Raw genomic sequence first — 19,160 nt, 5'->3', positions numbered from 1 at the left:
CTTCTCTTAAAATGCTCTGCAAATTGCTCCCTGGTAGCTTGCTCATCCTTCACAGAGCCCTGCTGTAAAGAGCAGAAACATACGTGTGTGTATGGTGTGAGAGAGACGCACACACGGAGTGAGAAAGAGCTCTTAATCAACAGGATGGCAAAGCCTTGATACATAGGTGCAAAATATTCCCATGTGTCTAGAAATCATTTGGCACATTCCTAGTTATTTCCCCCCTGTCAGACCTTCTCAAGTATTGCAATTAAAAATCATAATCTTTTTAGCATGTACAAACCTCCCCAAGGCTAGGAGCACTATGTATTGAGTATGATTGTGATATTATTTGGCAGCTATTCATAGACAACACATTAATTTATGGAAACTGGATGAAACTTGGGGAGTGCAATCATTAGGGACACATTGAAAGCTTTCCTCAATGATACTGACCTTTTTATAGCTCTGATTAGGGGCAACTTGAATTCTATTATCTCTTTCATCGCCCTTCTTACTATCCTAGTCTTTTTAGTGATTGTATACAACAACTTAGTTAAACTTGTGCTTTCAAACAGATATAAAAATAACTTACTTTACAGGAATGTTTCTCAATTTTGTCTTTTCAGCAGCCTGTAAAGAGAAGAGGGGTGGGGGAAACAAACAATTAAGCAACACACCAAAGCACAACCAAGCCGCAAGCCAACATCAACCCGCGGATGCTCTTCAGAAGCGCACGCCCAGGCAGCCCGCCACAACCGGGGCAGAGGCCTGCAGGAGCTGGACCCTTTCAGAGAGGCAGCGCTACAGGTTTTAAATACTTCTGCCCCAGTTTGTGCTACCAGTGGGGTTTGTTTATTTTTAATGGCCATGAGTGTTTAGGAACCGCTCATTCAGGGTGATGACTTCATTTCCCGCTCTGAGGTCTGGCCCCTTTGTCACAAGCTATCTGTCCATATCTGAAACAAGAACAACAACAGGAAAAAATAAAAGGAAGAACGGACTCTGTTTCCAAAACAGTTTTTATTTGCCAACAACAGAAAAGGGCAAGGGATGACCAAATGTTCAGATCAATTTCCTCTTGTGAAACCTTTGAGAAAACACACTCCAAATCATCTAAATGAGTAAATCTTTGGGCCTCTCGGCCTGCACCACCTCAGACATGGAGCCTGGTTCCAGTTTATTGCTGAACCCATTGATCTGTGTACAGTCCATTTATCATTCATGAAAAGAGCCAGTGATCTTCACAGTATATTAGAAGAAACAACTCAGATCATCTGTCAACGGCCCTCTTATTTCTGTTTCCCTCTCCACGGGGATTTCATCTCCTTCGATTCTTCTTGAATTAAAATGTTGCTAAGCAACACAGCTGGGGGCACCGATGGCAGAGCCGCGCCAGTCTAGCACACTGGTTAAGCTGCTCGAGATTTTAGTGGAGATTTTTTTTTTTAATGCTTCTGCAGCATAATTATGTAATCTGAACCAACCTTGCATCCCCCCTCTGATTTTTTTCAGAATGGGTAAATAACGTTTTAACGCAAGAGGGCTTAAAATATCACCTTCGGATAAACTAGTGTTGTCGTTATCGTTTCAGAGAATTCCTCCTAGTGTTTGCAGAACCAGACTGTAACAGATTTAAATGTGGAAAGCGGTCAGATGGTTAGTGAGATTACAAGCACGGATAGTGGTGAAAGGCAGAATTAAGACAACTGATCCATAAGCCTGTTACAGTAAGGAAAGTTTTAGTGTTTAATTACCTTCAGAGGTATTCTTATACTGCCTACCAAAATTGAAGAGAAGGGTTTTGGTGAGGAACTTTATCCTCTGCTATGCTTAGGGATGGGAATAAAATGGTTCCCACGTACCAACCGCTAATATTAGTGGTCCTGAAAAATGCTCACATAAGCCCTTGAAGAATTAGATCCTTTAAGAAAACTGACTAACTTCTGAAACCTCTCGGACCTGCACAACTGGGTTCCAAATTTTGCCAGAATGAGTTTTCCTTTGGGCTCTGCAAGGGGGCTAGTTTTTCAAAATACCTGCTGTTTTGGCACTTTTGCCTCCAATCATAGCAAAGATAAAATCTGTGTTTAAATCCATGGAAATCCCTAATAATGAGTTTAAAATTTGGGAGAAAGAATTAGAGCTTGTGAGAGCTGAGATGGGGCAACAGCAATCCTCTGGGCTGGCTCCCAGCACGCAAAGAAAAATGTGTTTGTTTCACTTGGATTACATTTTCCATCTAGAAAATAAATCAATGAATGCATGATAGGAAACAATTATATTAATTGTACAGTAGGGTTGCTAAATAAAACACTTAAACCTCAGGAAATGCTAAACTTAAGATTGCACAAGTAAGTGTTACAGACCCAAACCTAATTATGTCCTCTCCAACAAGCCTATGATGAAATGGGGTCCTCGCCTTGTTAGTGAGATAATGTGAGGTGTGCCTCTTTCCAATGATACTCTCCCAAATCTCCCTTTTTCAGCTGCCACATGCAAATGCAGAGTCAGAAGCATGTTATTAAGAAATCTTTCTGAGTAATAAACTACATGTAACAACACACAAATGCTTCATTTAAAATGGATTAAAACGCCATCAAAAATGGCATTTCAGTTTCCCAAGCCTCCCACTAAATGCCAAGTTTCAGTCCCATCCTGCAGGGAACTAAAATTATTTTTAAAGCTCATAAACGGCCTTCCACAATGGCAGAAGTTTTTTTGACTCTACAGTGATATTTTGCTTGACCCTTCTATATACCAAATAGCTGGACTATAACAATACTGAGTTCAAGCATGTGAAACCTACATCTAAATCAGTTTTTTTTCCCCTGAATTATTAAAAAATCACTACATGAAAACCGGTATCAAAATACAGATAAAGAAAAGAAAACAGAAGAGTGGAGAGTGTCTAGGATCACAAATAAATAATAATAATGCAGTCGATTCTAATACAAAGTAAAGCAGAAGATATTCTGGAGAGCATGTGCATAATGGTGTGAGCTAAATTGTTTACATGAAAGATTAAAGACGATGAAGATATTTCAGGGAGTGAGAACTGGCAATGTCAAAGTCACAGAATATTAAAGAGCAGAGTCTAAACTGGGTGTTTGATTTTTGACTACTCAGCTACATTGATGGCAACTGTCCACCCTGAAAGAAACGTGGTAGCTTTAGGAAGAAAGAATTATAGATATATTTTATTTTCTCGGACCACGAACATTCTAGCACATATCTTTCTTTAGATTTTTAAATGGAAAATTTCCACATTTTTTTCTCTTTGTTACTGGGAGAAAGCACTTTCCTAACTCTTAAGAAAAGGCACATCCTGGAGGGACAGTGTCCTTCATGCACATGCTCACTCATACAGAGTTTTAAACAAATATTGCAAATACTCAGGTTAATCTACATGCCAGCCTAGTTTAATGTCGGATGATCAAGCAACTGGTCATTTCCTATTACAAATGATTCAGTTTCCTTCTGAGTGGGAACATGGTGATGTTAAACACAGGACAGAATACGTCAGGGTTTCCATCTGAGAAAGAAATGCAGGATCTGGCCTTCTGCTTTTATTTGTCTTGTAGGTGTTGCTCATTCGTTTTTCAAAGCATATTTGTTGCGATATCATGAGTGTGCCCAGTGGCAGAAAATAAAGAAAGGCAAAATCAAAGTGACATTGAGTAACTCTACACATTAAGCTTTGATGCAGAAACATATTGTTCGACAATATTTGGTGTGCAGCAGGTCTGTCAATTAGAGCTAATTATTTTTCTCTGATCAGGAAGAATGCAATCTTGTTTTAGGCAGGTTTCTTTGAAATGTACGCCTTTTATATAACTTCATTATAGGAAAATACTTCTTCCAAATTACTTTTTTTCTGGGCTGCTTAGCTATTGACTCAAATTGTCTGTGTTGAGTAGTTCTCTCTGCTTTGATAATTAACTTCTGATCTTTACTGAATTTAGCAGCTCTACTCAGATGTGTTCATAGCCATCCTCCTCAACTATTTCAGTGTTCATCGCCTTTAATCTTTGAACAAAATGATCTCATTGAGCCTCCATCAGCCATGGTACTCAGTTAATAATTCCTGTTTCTCATCTTCATGACTGAGTTTGATTTGTTTTAGACTTGATGTGAGCTTTTGATTATTAATTTAAGATATTTCAAAGACAAACATGTTTTAAAAGTTATTTTTTTTATCTTCTATTCCTAGTCATTTACAAATAAGAAACTGGTTTTAACTCCACAACGATTCCTAAACTTCATGTATTCAAAGTATTATCTGGAAACAGAGCAGGTAGGAGGTCCCTAAACCATGATACGTGTGCCCTGAGTGGGAGATGATGCTGTAAAAGACTGGTATGAAATTGGACCCGTATAATGTAATATTCAATCGGTGTTAGGAGAATTACATCATTGGACCTTTGCTAATTTTGAGCTTGAAAACATGCATTAAAATAATTTAGGATGATTAGAAAATGGAAGCCAGAGTGAACTAGACAATCATTCCACTTTAATTTGTAATTTCCTTCTTTTTTTTTTTACTATTATGGCCTTTCCATAATTGTGCCTCTGCTCTCTAAGACCTTATTTCAACAGCTGACTCTAGTGTTGAATAAGAAGGAAGAAGATGAAGAATACATGAAAAGCAGTAAGATACAGAGGATCATCCATCAGAGAATATTTTCCCGGGGATGTTTTACCATGACTTTTATAACTGTGAATGACTCCTACCTCTTATATTGCATTACACCAAAATCATGGTGCTAGTTGTTTTAGGATTAGTTCAAGAACCACCTGCACTGTGCTTTACTTGATCTGCAGCGTGGATATACCCATAAACTTATTTTGTTTGCGGGTATTTAACTATTACACAAAAGATTAAACTGGGAATAAGCACAAACTGCTTCTAGACTGTGCACAAGGACTGCAAAATGTGAAAAATTATGCTTTTCTTCGTCACTATCAATTACTGGACTGGCCTTTGGATAGAAAGAACCAGAAAAAATACTCCAGTCAGTACCACTTTCCTACATCACAAAGACCTGAGGAGAATGAACTGACAAGAGGCTGGCTCAAAAATATCAAAGTAAAATAACTGGCATCTGCAGAAGGCAAATAAGATCTTCGGTCAAGTGTTACAGGGGAAGTGTCTGCTATCCAAAGAAAATACGTATTTTCTATTGCATAACTGAAAATCCAGGATTTTTAGGGAAAAATATTTGATTCTGAGAAAGTGAGATTAGACAAAAAGTATTTTTTAAGAATGCCTCCTCACCTTCTTGATTCAGAAGTACTGATCAACCACCTAAGAAGTCAATTGCTGAGCCTCAAAGAGTCTCTTAGGGTGAGACAGATGGCATTTGATGCCATCGAACATGTTGGCAGAAGAAGGAAGGCCTTCATGCTTTAACTTTTTACATGAGCTGCTGCAAATCTAACTTAGGTTAATCTCCCAGTTTCTAACCAGCTCTGTATGCTTGGGTGAATAGCTAAGCGACTCAACACACAAGTAAGTTTACAACCCACCATGCTGTTCTCCTGTCCTGTAGGTATAGAAGAGACTCCTTGGAGACCCAATTCAACAATCCAGTAAAAACAAAGAAACTTTCAACATTAGTTGAGTTATATTTATAGTTTTATATATATATATATATCTTTGTAGATTAGCATTTGTCTTGGAAGTTAAACCATGGTCTTACTTACACAGAATGCCTGACCTATGATCCTAAGTAACGAACCAAAACCCACTACTTACCCACCGCACTGTATTGTGCTCTGATTCTGTAATGACACAGTTGGTGCTAACTACAACTTCCTGTGGAGGAGGAGAACGTAGTGTGCAGTAAACAAACCATCCAGAATTGTGGTGGGAATCAGAAAGCCCAAACCCGAGGTCTAAAGGATTAGTATGTGATGATACATGCATAAATATGTGTGTTGTGTTCCTTTTTTTCTTCTTTACTTCATTGGTTACATTCTCCTCTACCTGTCCCCTAATGTCAACAGAGGAGATTGTATTCCTTTCTTGCTAATTGCCTTTGACGTGAAGTTGGCAACCTTGTATTTGAGATTCTGTGTGTGATGTTCCGGGTCAGTCTCACCTCGAGGACAAAAAGCCCAATGTTACTGTATCTAGGACCAAAAACAATGGAGAAGATACTTGCCTCATCATGTTGTATTTTTAAAAAATGAGTATTCTTCCTTCAGAAGCCAAACATGTGGGATGGATCAGCTAAGAACCATTTTTTGAAATATCAAGTCACCAAGCATGTGGTATCTACAAATCAAAATGGTTCATTGAACTCTCGCTGTGTATGAACCACAGAGAGCTTCTCATCATTGCTTTGAGCAATGCAGTAACCTTCATGGCTTCACAGACAGATGCTCAAGAATACTTGAAATACTGGAAAGTTAATTTCAATTGGTGCAGCGGAGGCTGGGTAAAATGAAAAACAGAGTTTAAATGACCAAATCTAAAACAGTCTGTCTGTGGATTAGGAGTTACCTTCATCCTTGATGTAAGTGAACTGCTTTTAATTGAGCAACAACACACAGATATAGTTGGGCTTCTGTCAGCATTTTTTCCCAAATCCCTACGTTTCCATCAGGCCAATGGTGGAAATCAAACTAAGGAAGTATGCAATGAAAAACATGGCCACTTCCCATTCTTGAAGGACTATTCCATACTTTTAAAAAAAATGGAGAAAAGAGCTACAAAACGGAGAAAAGAGCTAAAAAATGGAGAAAAGACACTGAGTGCGTACTGCACTCTGAGGAGTGCTTGCTGCTTGTGTAGACATACCTGAGCTGGTTTCAAATTAGCTAGTGTGGGTACTATGAACACTGTTGCTTTTGTCGCCCAGGCTTCAGTTTACTCAGTGTCCTTGGTGAAATTTACAACACAAACTGTTACGGCTATCTGTCAGTGACCAAACTTATTTCAAAGATAACTCACATAACATGTATGCTTATTTTAGGACTTTAGTACCAATGTATCTTGACAGAAGAGGCTTGAAACAGCACCTGCCTTCCCCAATTATTTTGATATATGCTGGAATCTTTCAAAAATGTTCTTGATGGCAAATTGCTAATTGTACTAATTTTGACTCCTCCATCCAACAAAGGAGAAATTGTAATATGACATTACAAATTCTACTGATTCTACTTTTGTAGTCCTACAAAACATTGTCAAGTTGCTTTACAAATGCTCATCAATGTCTCATGAAGTCTAGTAGATTTAAATGCTCTGACAATACCAATTGACTTGGTCATTGCAGAGTTCTGTGGCAGAGAACAGAACTGGCTAGAGCTAGGCCTGATTTTTCGTAAGAACTGTTTTACTTGGAAAACAAATATACAGCCCTGGTGACAAAAAAATTTGGGAAAATTGTACTGAATGGTCCATGCTTAAGAAAAAAATTCTAAATTGAAATTCTGGTTTGAAACATCATTTCCTAGCAAATAATTTGTTACAAATTCCTTACAAATGACCTAGACTTAGTGGATGATAATCCTATTGTGAAAATATAAAACATCTATCTAGGAATAAAACTCAGTATTTGTTATTGTCTTACTACCGATGATTTTTCTAAAATGTGTGTTTGGTTCAACACTCCAGATGGCTAATAAATAAAATAACCCCATTATTTGTTGGGTTTACTCCACAGACAAATTTCAACACGTTAATCATGTGATCAAAAATCTTGAGGAGGCAAAAGAAACAGAGAAAAGGTCAAGAAACATTTATAAGAGAAACAAAAAGCCTTCTCTAAACTTCCCTCAAGAAATAAGCAGCAAAAGGCTGGATTCAAAGAATATCCTGTGACCTCTTTGTGCAGCTGCAGACAGTCTCCACAACCTGTGTATTCCTCAGTTTCCCAGTTCTAACAGAGAGTAATTCTTTGTAACTCCATCCCTGAAACTTACCTGAACAGTGCTGATATTTTGAGGTCTTATAATGAGGTGTACTTTTAGTGTGCAATGTCCGATTGTTACTTTTGCAATGTTCACACAAGTTATAACTTGGTGCTTCAAAATGGAAAAGAGGATAGGCAGACATCTCAGGAACAGCCTTGTACCCCTGCTCATTTGCAGTTTATGCCCTTAGATTTTCCTTTGTGGCAAAGGCCTTTATCTCATTCCTTCGGGAGTCCAACCTATCCATAGTCTCTTCCCTACTCTAAATCAATGAATAGTTCCCTAGACTTGAGAAGCAAAAGGGCAGAGTCAAAGAGTACCAGCAGTGGCAGTGCTGCGAAGATGTGAATTGATGTTGCTATTGTTCATGCCGTTCATTTATTTCCTGTGCAGGACTAAAGACTTTAAGGATTTTAACTTATACTGAACATTACATCTACACAGAATGTTAAACCTATTACAAACAGGTAGCAGGGGTAACAGAGGTAAACACACATGAAATAACTCTTTGCTGACCTTGGTCTGGTTTAGTACATTGCTCAGATGACTTAGCCAATTACTAAATTGCACAGCTCCAAAATTATACTTAATAGTCTTGCCATGAAATTGGTAATTTTGTAAAGCGGGCATGCTCTCTGCAAGAGCACCCTGCCCATATCAATTGCACTGTCACACTGTGGTCCTGGCCTGTCCCTGCGAGCAGGCAGAAGGTCTGTTCTGGGAAGATTCATCCTGCTGGCACAGAACGGAGCACCTCCAACCCCAGCAAACCTTGCAGTGGCAGATGAATTCATTGTAAGAAAAATTAAGGTGTTTAATTCTCATTACTGTTCTCCTTCTGGAATACCTCCAAGGGAGATCAACTTTCACTTCTTCTCCCCTTATTCTGGCTGACAGCAGCTAATTACTGGATTTATCATGCCCTTTTCATCACCTACTTTATGCTTGTTCTGGCCACCTGAGAGTCCCTCCTTCAGGCTTTTGCAACCCCCCCAGTCTCAAAGCCAGCACTAGCATTCTCCTCTACTGGTGTAAAACACTCCCAAGAATTTAGATTTTGAAGTTTACAGACGGTTGCTTGGGCTTTCACAACAGAGCGACACTGCAGATGGCCAGCATAAGAAAGCCAGACACTTTCTTTACCAAAATGGTTCACAAGGCATTCATGATAAAAATCACACTCTCCTTTTGAGGAGAAAAGGGAGATAAATGTTTCCTATGTGGTCGGATTAGTGAGTGTTGAGCACTGAGATGGCCTGCAGATATCACAGACTTCAGATTTATTTTTATAGGACAGTATAGTCAAGTCTGGCTTTTCTCTTAACAACAACAATGCTGGTGTCAATCAATTATCTCACCTGCTGCTGCCTCTGCTTGCTGTCAAAACAATACAGGGCTTTTGCATAAGTGGCATACATAGCAAGAGGACGTGGGGAAATATATTTTTCCTCCACACTTATAATAAAGACTCCTTTACACAAAAATGTGTGCACAAACATGCACACACACAGAGTATATGACCCGTCCTGTGGACTGAAAGCTGCATCTCCCTCCTCCCTCCCACCCCAAAAAGGCTGGCAGATCTCCAGCGTCTGGTCCTCATGGCTGTACTGAGGAACAACTGGCCTTTCCACCTCTATTTAATTAGTGACGGAGGCATCAGGTCTTTTTAAAGCTTCTCCTTCAGCTGAATGATGTCTTATGGTACAGCTGACAGAGCCTGGCTGCTTCAGGCTGGTGGCATGAAAAACTAAACCCAAGAGAAGCACCTGTTTAAGAGAGCGCTGAGGGGCTATGAAGTGCCTGCTTACTTGTGGGGAAGTGAGGAGAGGACTTCTTGCAGCTGTATTTATCCATCTTTTCAACTAAGGCATTTCATTCCCCCTTAGTTAGGGCTTCCTGCTGGCCAGTATTTTCTTTTCCTGTACTATTTTCTCTACTGTGGCAGAGGGTTTCTGAGATGCTGAGCTGCCGCTGCATGGCAACCCATGGCAAAGGCAAGTCAGTGGGAGGGACAGGGCTTCTCCAGCTCCTGTGCTGGTCTGGGCAGCTGCTGCCCCAGAGCCCAGGTGAGAGCACAGCCGCAACCTGCAGGGGCAAACTTATTGCTGTTGGTCTGTAGGACCGTGCGCTCCACAGCAACCATTTGTCCTGAGGGTTGTATTAATCCCCGTCCTTACTGATGGATGACCTCCACAATAACAACATGTGTGGAAACAATTACATGAGTTTCTGTGAATTTGAACAAGTTAAAAGCTTTTGATAACACTGTGTATTTTAGTGGTGTGCCATGTTTTTTGCTCATAACTGCAGCAAGCTCAGCCCAGATCTCAGACTGGTTACTGAAAGCTTCTGCTGATAATAAACAAATATATGATATGAACCTACGTCATTAGCATGTGAATTATGACCTTAGACATGTCAGCCATCAAATCTCTTATTACCAAATATTTGTCTAATGGAAGCTGGAGTAGTCATTTTACACAGTTGATGATATATGGTTGTTTCAACTAGTGTTGTGCAGAATAAAATAATTTGAATATCAATTAAAATGGACTGAGGTAGCAAGAAGAGACATATCTTCACGAAAGGATTTTTCATGGTTATAAACTGACAAGGTTGGAGAATGACTGTATTACCCTAACAGCTTCTGTTTTCATTAATGGCTTAATGAAAACATTTCCCTACAATTATAAAACATGACTGTAGATCTTAAACACTGGAACGAGGGTTCTTTATCAAAACACACGCTGCTGTGGCTACAACTGATGCTGCATCACTCTGGGATTTCAATGGAACCCAATGACAGATAAACTGTTTACATTAAAAGACTCTATGAAAGTTATTTTGCACCTAGTTTCATCCTAATCCATCTGATTTTTCTATAGCTTTGACAAGATGACCTCTCTCACTGTGTGTGCAGTATTGATGTCATTACTGAAGAGCTGTTCTTCAGCCTTTCTGCTGATAACAAAGTAAATGGAAATGCAGAGAAACCTTGGGGAGGTAAACAGCTTGTTCAGGATCCAGCTAAAAAACGGAAAAATTACGACAGGAAAGGATAGCTATTGTTACAAGGAAAGTGGTCACTGTTCCACTTTAAAAAGTGTTTACATGATATGATGAAGGCATACTGTGTCTTAGAATTTCATAAACCTTTAAACATGTAACTTGAGTAAAGGCTTTGAAAGCTCAGTATGCATTATAAGAATTCAAAGCTCAGCCTATGGCCGATCACCTTTTTAGACTCAGCTACAAAGTCAAATATTTTGTATGTAATTACCTAATACTAACCTAGTGAAAAAGAATTATGTTCATGTGAAATACAAACAATAAAGCAGGGCCATGGATTATATGCATGTCTTCTGTTTGTATGGTTATCAGGGAAGTGGCAATAAAGTGGCAATCATTAAGGGAAGGAGGAAAAAAAATCAAATAGAAAAGAAAAACATCTTATTGATTTGTTCTGCCAAAAACACTATATACATAAGATACTGAAAATGGAGCAGGTCTGTAACTAGTATCAAAGTTTCTTTGGTTCAAAAACACACAGAACGCTAGCAATGTGCTTTAAATTAAGTACGCATTTCAAAGGTTAACAGGACTATTCCTTAGGCAGAAGAACAAAGAGGAGCTGGTTAAAGAAAATTTAGTACACTACAGCTACTTAAAATACTGTATCCAGGTACAACTTATTTGGATGCTCTTGAGCTCAAAGCCAATTTGAATTATACAGGGGTGCTTTAAAGAACAAAAATACTAACCTGTGTTTTATCTAAGCTCTTTTAGCTGAACTGAACTACTAATTAAAAATCTTCACTGCTCTTCCTAATTTCTGATGTATTTTTTTAACAGAGTAATAAAGCTATTAAAAGCTCTGTCCTTCCTCACAGAAGAGTGTTAACATTAGCATCTCTGAAATGCCCTGTCATCTAATGGTTTTACTAATAACATGTCTGTCATCTGCCTTGACTGCATCTCGCATAGCCAATCTAAAAATATTGTGCAGTAGGACTTCTGAATGCAATACTGATGCATATGCAAACGTTCCTCTCAGTGACAATACTACAAGCGTTTACAATCCAGGCAATGCTTAAATGTAACAATATCTCTCAAATAATACATTAAACAGATGTGTACCTGGTATTATAAATACGTGACATAAAAATCTATTGGATTGGTCAGTGTGCATATTAAAAACCATTCAAGTAGGTCATATTGTGGATAACTTAAAACTTAAAGACAGCAATTTTAATAAAACTGTCAATACAATTTTCTTTGTAAAAACATTTGAGACTGATTATGCTGCTTATATTGAAAGAGAAACACAAGGTCTATATCTTTAGATCTTTTATTGAACTGTGAGCACAGCATCAATAACTGCTTCTCAGCTGTAAATGAAAATTGATTCCAGATCTAACCCGTCGTTTTCTGTGTGTCTTTAATCCCAAATCACCCACAATGAGACATAAGGATCAGCATTTTGTCTATGGGACAAAGCACGTGTCATATGGCCAGCTCCAAAGTGTCTACACTGAAGATACTGTGGGGTGCGTTTACATGTGTTAGATGTAGGTGATAACTGCGGTCTCTCCAAGCGAGGCCCAAAAAGTGATGACAGGAGTTTGCAGCTGGAGTGGAGTGACTTGTAACTTGCCTCACACTCTACTGCAAAGATCAGTATGGTCCAAAGCTTTACAGATCTGAAATCTGAAGAGACCTGCAATGAACATCTCATTGGACCTCCTGCACATCACAGCCCAAAGAAACTCACTTGACAACTTCTACATCAAGCCCACAACTGCCAGAAGTCTAAAAGGAGAGGGAAACCACAAGGTTTCAATGAAATTTGCAGCAGATTGGCACTAGTAGTTTGGATTTCCAGTCAGCTCTCACTTGCTGAAGCCTCTTAAACCCTCTGGGGTGAAATTAAAATGTATAGCCTCCTTTCAGGAATCTTTTTCTTGGTGATATGTTGCTAGGCCATCATCATGCGTGCCTTAACTCTTTTTGGCCGAACCATAAAAGACCTAACATTTATATTAAGGAGGGTTCTCCAGATCATGTTTATAACTCTTAGGAACAATTTCCAGTTATTCAAAATCCTGTTTGAAAAGTGAATGCTAAAAGTGGGCAGAACATTCAATAACAGCCTTGCTAACGCTGTCTATAAAATAAATACATTCCACTGACTTCAACCTGGTAGTTCTCATCTTATCCAGAAATCAGGCTCAACTTCTTAATTATATGACTGACTGCAGCTATAGTGTGTTGGGTTTCTTCTCAGCAGTGGGGAGAAAAGGAAGGAGATGTTTAACACCTGAAAGAGCACAAGGTACATAGACCCCTAAATAAATGCAATACAGATTGGAAATAAGTATGCTTGTTCATAAGAATGAGAGAATTAGACAGAAAAGCTTTGTTTCTTGCAGACAAGCTTCTAACAATCTTCCACCATGACAAATGGACTACTGGTAATCTCAGAAGATAGGCTGATAGTTTGAACTCTCTCCACATACTATAGACATTCACTAAAAGTTGACATCAAGGTGCATTTATGGATCAGTGTCATTACCACCCCTGCTGGGTAAAGACTGAAGGGTCCCTAGCAATTCTCGAAGGACAAATCCTAGGGCTCCCTACTGACCACTGTTCTCAAAGAGTTTCAGTTTCCTTGAAATACGAGTAGAGATACAGATAACAAACTTGATTTTTACATACTGTGTTTTTATTAATAAAAATGAGTAAATGCTAGCTCATGCTTCACATTGGCTGCAAGCCTATAGCCAAAAAAAAAAACCAAAAAAACCAGAAAGATTGTAAAGACGATTCCATTTCCTTACAGAAATGTTGCATAAACTGTTAGAATGGTTTTGAGCTGAGAGTTTTAATCTTTTCTCTCCCTGCCAGAATGCACACACGTGTACAACTGAATTACAATGGTCATTTGACTGCAAAATCTTTATCTTAAAAAAAAAGAAAGTATTTTTCTAACCTTGGGCTCCACAGCTGAACATTCAACATTGTAAAATTCACATATTGTAATTGTCTTGGTCTGTCCCTCATGAATGAATATTTTATATACTTTTTGGAAAAAATATTTTGCAGTCAAAAACCACTGCAGCTACTTTGTTGATGTTTATGTGTCTGACCAGTGGACCAGATCAACCTTTCTTTCCACTTCCAATCCCCTCTCTTTAAAGAGATACGGCAGAAGCTGCTAAAGTGTGAAGGCACTGCCAGTGTAATGCATGAGTGATGCAGCAGAGCCATGCTGCTCAGCTTTGCAAGGCCTTAGTCTGGGACGCAGTGTGTGACAAAAATCTAAAGGACAGACACATACAGTCATTCATTCAGGAAACCTACAAAGCTGTGTGATTCTTTCCTATAATGTGTATAACTTTGTCTATACCCTCTATTTGTAATGCAAATAAAAGAGATGAAACCATACATATGTGGGGTACATAGGAAAGGTGAAGGTTTCCGATGAAGTGCGGGGCATTTAAGAAATATGCTCAGTGTGCTTCCTGTCACAGAATCACAGAATCGTATAGGTTGGAAAAGACCTTTAAGATCATCAAGTCCAACCGTAAACCTAACACTACCAAGACCACCACTACACCATGTCCATAAGCACCTCATCCAAACGTCTTTTAAATACCTCCAGGGATGGCGACTCAACCACTTCCCTGGGCAGCCTGTTCCAATGCTTGACAACCCTTTCAGTGAAGTAAAATTTCCTAATATCCGGTCTAAACCTCCCCTGGCGCAATTTGAGGCCATTTCTTCTCATCCTATCACTTGTTACCTGGGAGAAGAGACCGACCCCCACCTCTCTACCACCTCCTTTCAGGTGGTTGTAGAGCACGATAAGGTGTCCCCTCAGCCTCCTTTTCTCCAGGCTATACAACCCCAGTTCCCTCAGCCGCTCCTCATCAGACTTCTGCTCCAGACCCTTCACCAGCTTCGTTGCCCTTCTCTGGACACGCTCCAGCACCTCAATGTCTCTCTTGTAGTGGGGGGCCCAAAACTGAACACAGTATTCGAGGTGTGGCCTCACCAGTGCCGAGTACAGGGGCACGATCACTTCCCTACTCCTGCTGGCCTCGCTATTTCTGATACAAGCCAGGATGCCGTTGGCTTTCTTGGCCACCTGGGCACACTGCTGGCTCATATTCAGGCAGCTGTCAACCAACACCCCTAGGTCCTTTTCCACCAGGCAGCTTTCCAGCCACTCTTCCCCAAGCCTGTAGCATTGCATGGGGTTGTTGTGGCCCAAGTGCAGGACCTTGCACTTAGCCTTGTTGAACCAAAATAAATGAACTGTCCAGACAGTTCATTTATGTTTTACGTGATTGGAAGCATTCATGTTTGGAGTCCCTAAATATTCAGACTATAATCTTTTTCTTAAGAAGATATTTGGGAGAGCTTAGGAGATTTGAATCAATTCTAATCGCTTACAGTGAGACGAAGCTCACACTGCCAAAAGGAAAAACATTTTCTATGAACTATAAAATTTTGAGAAACTGCATGAACAGTCCTTATTGTGCTCTCTTGTCTCTCTGTAGCTTGAACAGCTTATGCTGTGAATGGTATTACTGGAAAGTCAGATGGAGTTTTGGTGCAGTCTGAGGCTTCCTACAGCTCGGACACATCACCACCACACAAGGACTCAGGCTGCAGCTCCTGAACTGGGAGCAATGTGACACTGTTCACGAGCATGACGCTGCCTTTGGGTAAGAGGCACGCAGGTACCACATGACAGCAATGATGTTTTGAGAGCTATCAATACTCCACTGTGCAGTGTAGACATAACCATGTCTTTCCTGCTTGGGATTAACATGAGAGATGACACCTATTCAAGTCAGTGAGGGCTTTTTGTTTGGTGTCAGCAAACGCTGGTCCAGGCATTTGCTTCTTTATTCGGCAATGATACATGATTTCATCTTAGCAGTGTAAATTGTGTAAATTTGGAATAATTCTACTTAAGTCACTAGAAAACTACTACTGTAGGAAAACAAAAGTAACTCCTACCTGATAATATATTTCCATTTCTATATTTTGGCCATCTCAGTATCACAATGCCATTTTACAGGACTATTTGGGCAAGTTTCCAATAGATCAGGAAACCTGATGGTTTCTTAAACCACCGTGTTTGTACAACAGCGCATTGCACAAGTACAGGCTTTTGATCCTTTGGCTTCAGATGAGAGCACAAGTCTATCTTGGTGCTAAAAAATACTGACTTGTATGACTAAGGGGCCAACTGACACCAGAAGGTAAATCTTTCCTGGCATGACCCTAAAGGACAGATTAGCTAGGTTGAAGGAGAATATTTAGGGGGTTTAAAAATAAATAAGAAAGAAAGATTGACTTATAATTAACATTTCTCAGGCTGAACAGATGATCTTATGCTGAATTATAGCATTACCTTCCTCTCTATCGCAGAGAGAGGTTCAAGTGTTTACACATTTGAACCTATTGCATATATAAAGTAACATGAAGGATGAATTTAACCCAAAGCCTCTTTTTTTTTTCTGAGAAGAATGTTGAGAATATGAATTTCACCAGCTTTATTTCCCAGTATTATCCATAAATATTTATAAAGTGGAAAGGATAGAGAATGTCATGAGCCAGTTTTCTGAAAATGATTCTTCATAAACGTCCCAAGTAGATTGAGAGACTTTCAGTATTGATCTACAGCTACACACTGAGGATTTTCCCTCTCACAAATGGGAATCACTGGATTACTAACTATGGACTCACAGCCCTTTACTAACTGGCTGGAACAAAACTTAAAGACCCAATCTTCTTAGGTGCAATTGTACAAATGAATTACGAAGTGCAAACCAACTCTGCAGTTGTGATAGTGGTCTGATGTGGCCATTTTACATCCACTTTCAAAAAGGTCATAAATTTCAGAAATTGATTGCGAAACAAGTGGAGGCTGTTCCACAGTTAGTTAGGTACAATGGAGGATAGAAACTCAGAGCTATTCCTGGGTGATGCCATGTGTGGTCTCTTATTCCAAGGCTAGTAAGTCATGTTTTGGTTTAGTTTAATCCACTTCACAAAGTTAATTCAGCAAAACTGACAAAATGCATTCCTATTTAAAAATAAGCTTCCTCCCACAGAGGTTCTATGCACAAGCAAGATTTAAGCTAATGGATTCTGCAGCACCACAAAATACTTTTGATGCAAATATAGTAAACCAACATGCAATCACATTCAACTGATGAAACAACTTTTTCAGATTATACGGTCTATGCACTTATATCAGATGTATTTACCTGTTCATTGTCATCTTCATCACTGCTGAGTTTCAGATCATCCTCAAGCATTCTGAAAAAAAAGAGAGACAATACAGAATTACATTTAATGAATTAACTTCATATACAATGGGCTGAATCTACCCTTCAGCAAAGTCAGAGGAAAAACTCCCTTTCAATTCAACAACAGCAAAATCTGATCTGTGATAAGTAAACTGATGAATACTCCATGTACGTATGTGATGCTAGGTAAGAACAAATGACTTTCAGACTCATCCATCATAAAGTTTGGCAGTCAGGTCCTCTTTTATTTGCACGTTGTCTCATGGCAATTAGTCCATAGACACCTATGTGTATTTCTAAATCAGAAGGTGGAAGGGAAATTTGGCTCTGAGACTGTTAAAAACTGAGAAAAAGTCCTCCATGTTTCATTCTTGATCTAGGGCATCACTGATCTTCTTTGAGGCCGGTACCAGTCCCCACCTTATCAAACTGAGAATGCAGAGTGGAGAATAGCAAGAAGAGGAAGAGCTTGTTTGAGGTTTGATGGGACCTCACAGTTGTTAGTATCTAAAGGCAGAGCAAACATTTTCCAAACTAGGAATCTGCTAATTCATAGCCCCATTTTTTTTTTTTTTTTAAATACGGGGAAATCTCACATCACTGTTCCCTGCCTTTGGTTAAAGGGGAAGGAAACTCCTAAAGATGTGGCTGTCCCAATGCCTCCTTCCTTTCCTTTGGCAGAAGAAAGAGCTGAATAATGAATATTACTGTATTAACACTCATCTTATATTAGTTCTTTTTTTTTAATCGAAGACTTGGGTATGGCAAAACACGCAGGGTAAGAAACCATATTATTTGCTGTTACATCTTTGCAGAATAGGTCTCTTCTTTCAAGGTCTGTCTACCTAGAGAGACATGACTAGCAGCCACCAAATACACTCCTGTACAGCTTCCCATATATTCATGCTTTTATCCAGTGGTCCTCCTCAGAGCTGATATTCCTTTGGGCGCACTTCTACCTCACACCCATCTTTTCACCTTGACAAATTCTCTTATCACAGGATGACATATGAATGAATCGGCACATCTCACCCAGATCCGCTGTGACAGCCACTAAAATTGCCAAGCTTCCTTTCTCCCAGCCTGAGCTCCTTTACCCACGGCAGGAGGCTTGCAAATTGCAATTACTGTTTCCTTTCTGCCTTGATGGAGACTGAAGTCTATGATTTTTTATTGTTAGCCTTTAAATAACTGTAGCAATCAATGGATGTTCTGTTAGGAAGTTTTTTTTTGTTTGAAGACTACCAGTGAATCATGGAAGCCTCCTGGTATAAGGAATTTTAAAGAGGGGGCAATAATCCCAATGTGGAAATATCAGAAGGTTCAAAGCCCTGCTGGTGCTCTTAAAAAGAGAAAGTGCAAGGAGATCTTTAAACAGGTTTGTAAGTCATTTGTCTTTCGGTGACCCCTGTTGTCGGGCAGCTCAGTGGTTACGAAGTATCTGGACACATAACTACTAGTCATTAATGTCTTGATAAATGGCAGATGCCTCCCTGTCATATGTGAACCCATAAAAGTAAGACTGTAGCATGGATAAAGAATTTTCTAAAAGTAAGAATTTGTGGTGGGTTGACCCTGGCTGGATGCCAGGTGCCCACCAAGCCGCTCTATCACTCCCCGCCTCAGCTGGACAGGGGAGAGAAAATACAACGAAAGGCTCGTGGGTTGAGATAAGGACAGGGAGAGATCATTCACCCATTGCCATCACAGGCAAAACAGTATTGACTTGGGGAAATTAATTTATTACCAATCAAATCAAAGTAGGGTAATGAGAAATAAAAACTAAATCTTAAAACACCTTCCCCCCACCCCTCCCTGCTTCCCAGGCTCAACTTCACTCCTGATTTTTCTACCTCCTCCCCTCTCAGCAGTGCGGGGGGACAGGGAATGAGAGTTGCAGTCAGTTCATCACACGTTGTCTCTGCTGCT

At 39.6% G+C, this 19,160-nt stretch overlaps 1 protein-coding gene across 3 annotated transcripts in view; it reads right to left on the bottom strand.

Moving 5' to 3' along the window:
• Nucleotides 1-19,160, bottom strand: part of AFF2 (ALF transcription elongation factor 2) — a 345,448-nt gene that overhangs the window by 75,046 nt on the left and 251,242 nt on the right. For all 3 annotated transcript variants that reach the window (XM_075513358.1, XM_075513356.1, XM_075513357.1), the window contains exons 8-9: nt 17,190-17,241; nt 575-612 (exon numbers count right to left, since the gene is read on the bottom strand). In XM_075513358.1, the coding sequence (XP_075369473.1) occupies nt 575-612; nt 17,190-17,241 (90 nt within the window). The remainder of the gene's footprint in view (nt 1-574; nt 613-17,189; nt 17,242-19,160) is intronic.

The sequence above is a fragment of the Mycteria americana genome, chromosome 10 (genome assembly GCF_035582795.1).
Source record: "Mycteria americana isolate JAX WOST 10 ecotype Jacksonville Zoo and Gardens chromosome 10, USCA_MyAme_1.0, whole genome shotgun sequence".
In the NCBI taxonomy this organism is placed as follows: domain Eukaryota; kingdom Metazoa; phylum Chordata; class Aves; order Ciconiiformes; family Ciconiidae; genus Mycteria; species Mycteria americana.
The sequence above is the reverse complement of the archived record's forward strand: the minus strand, read 5'-3'. Positions and strand labels throughout refer to the sequence as shown.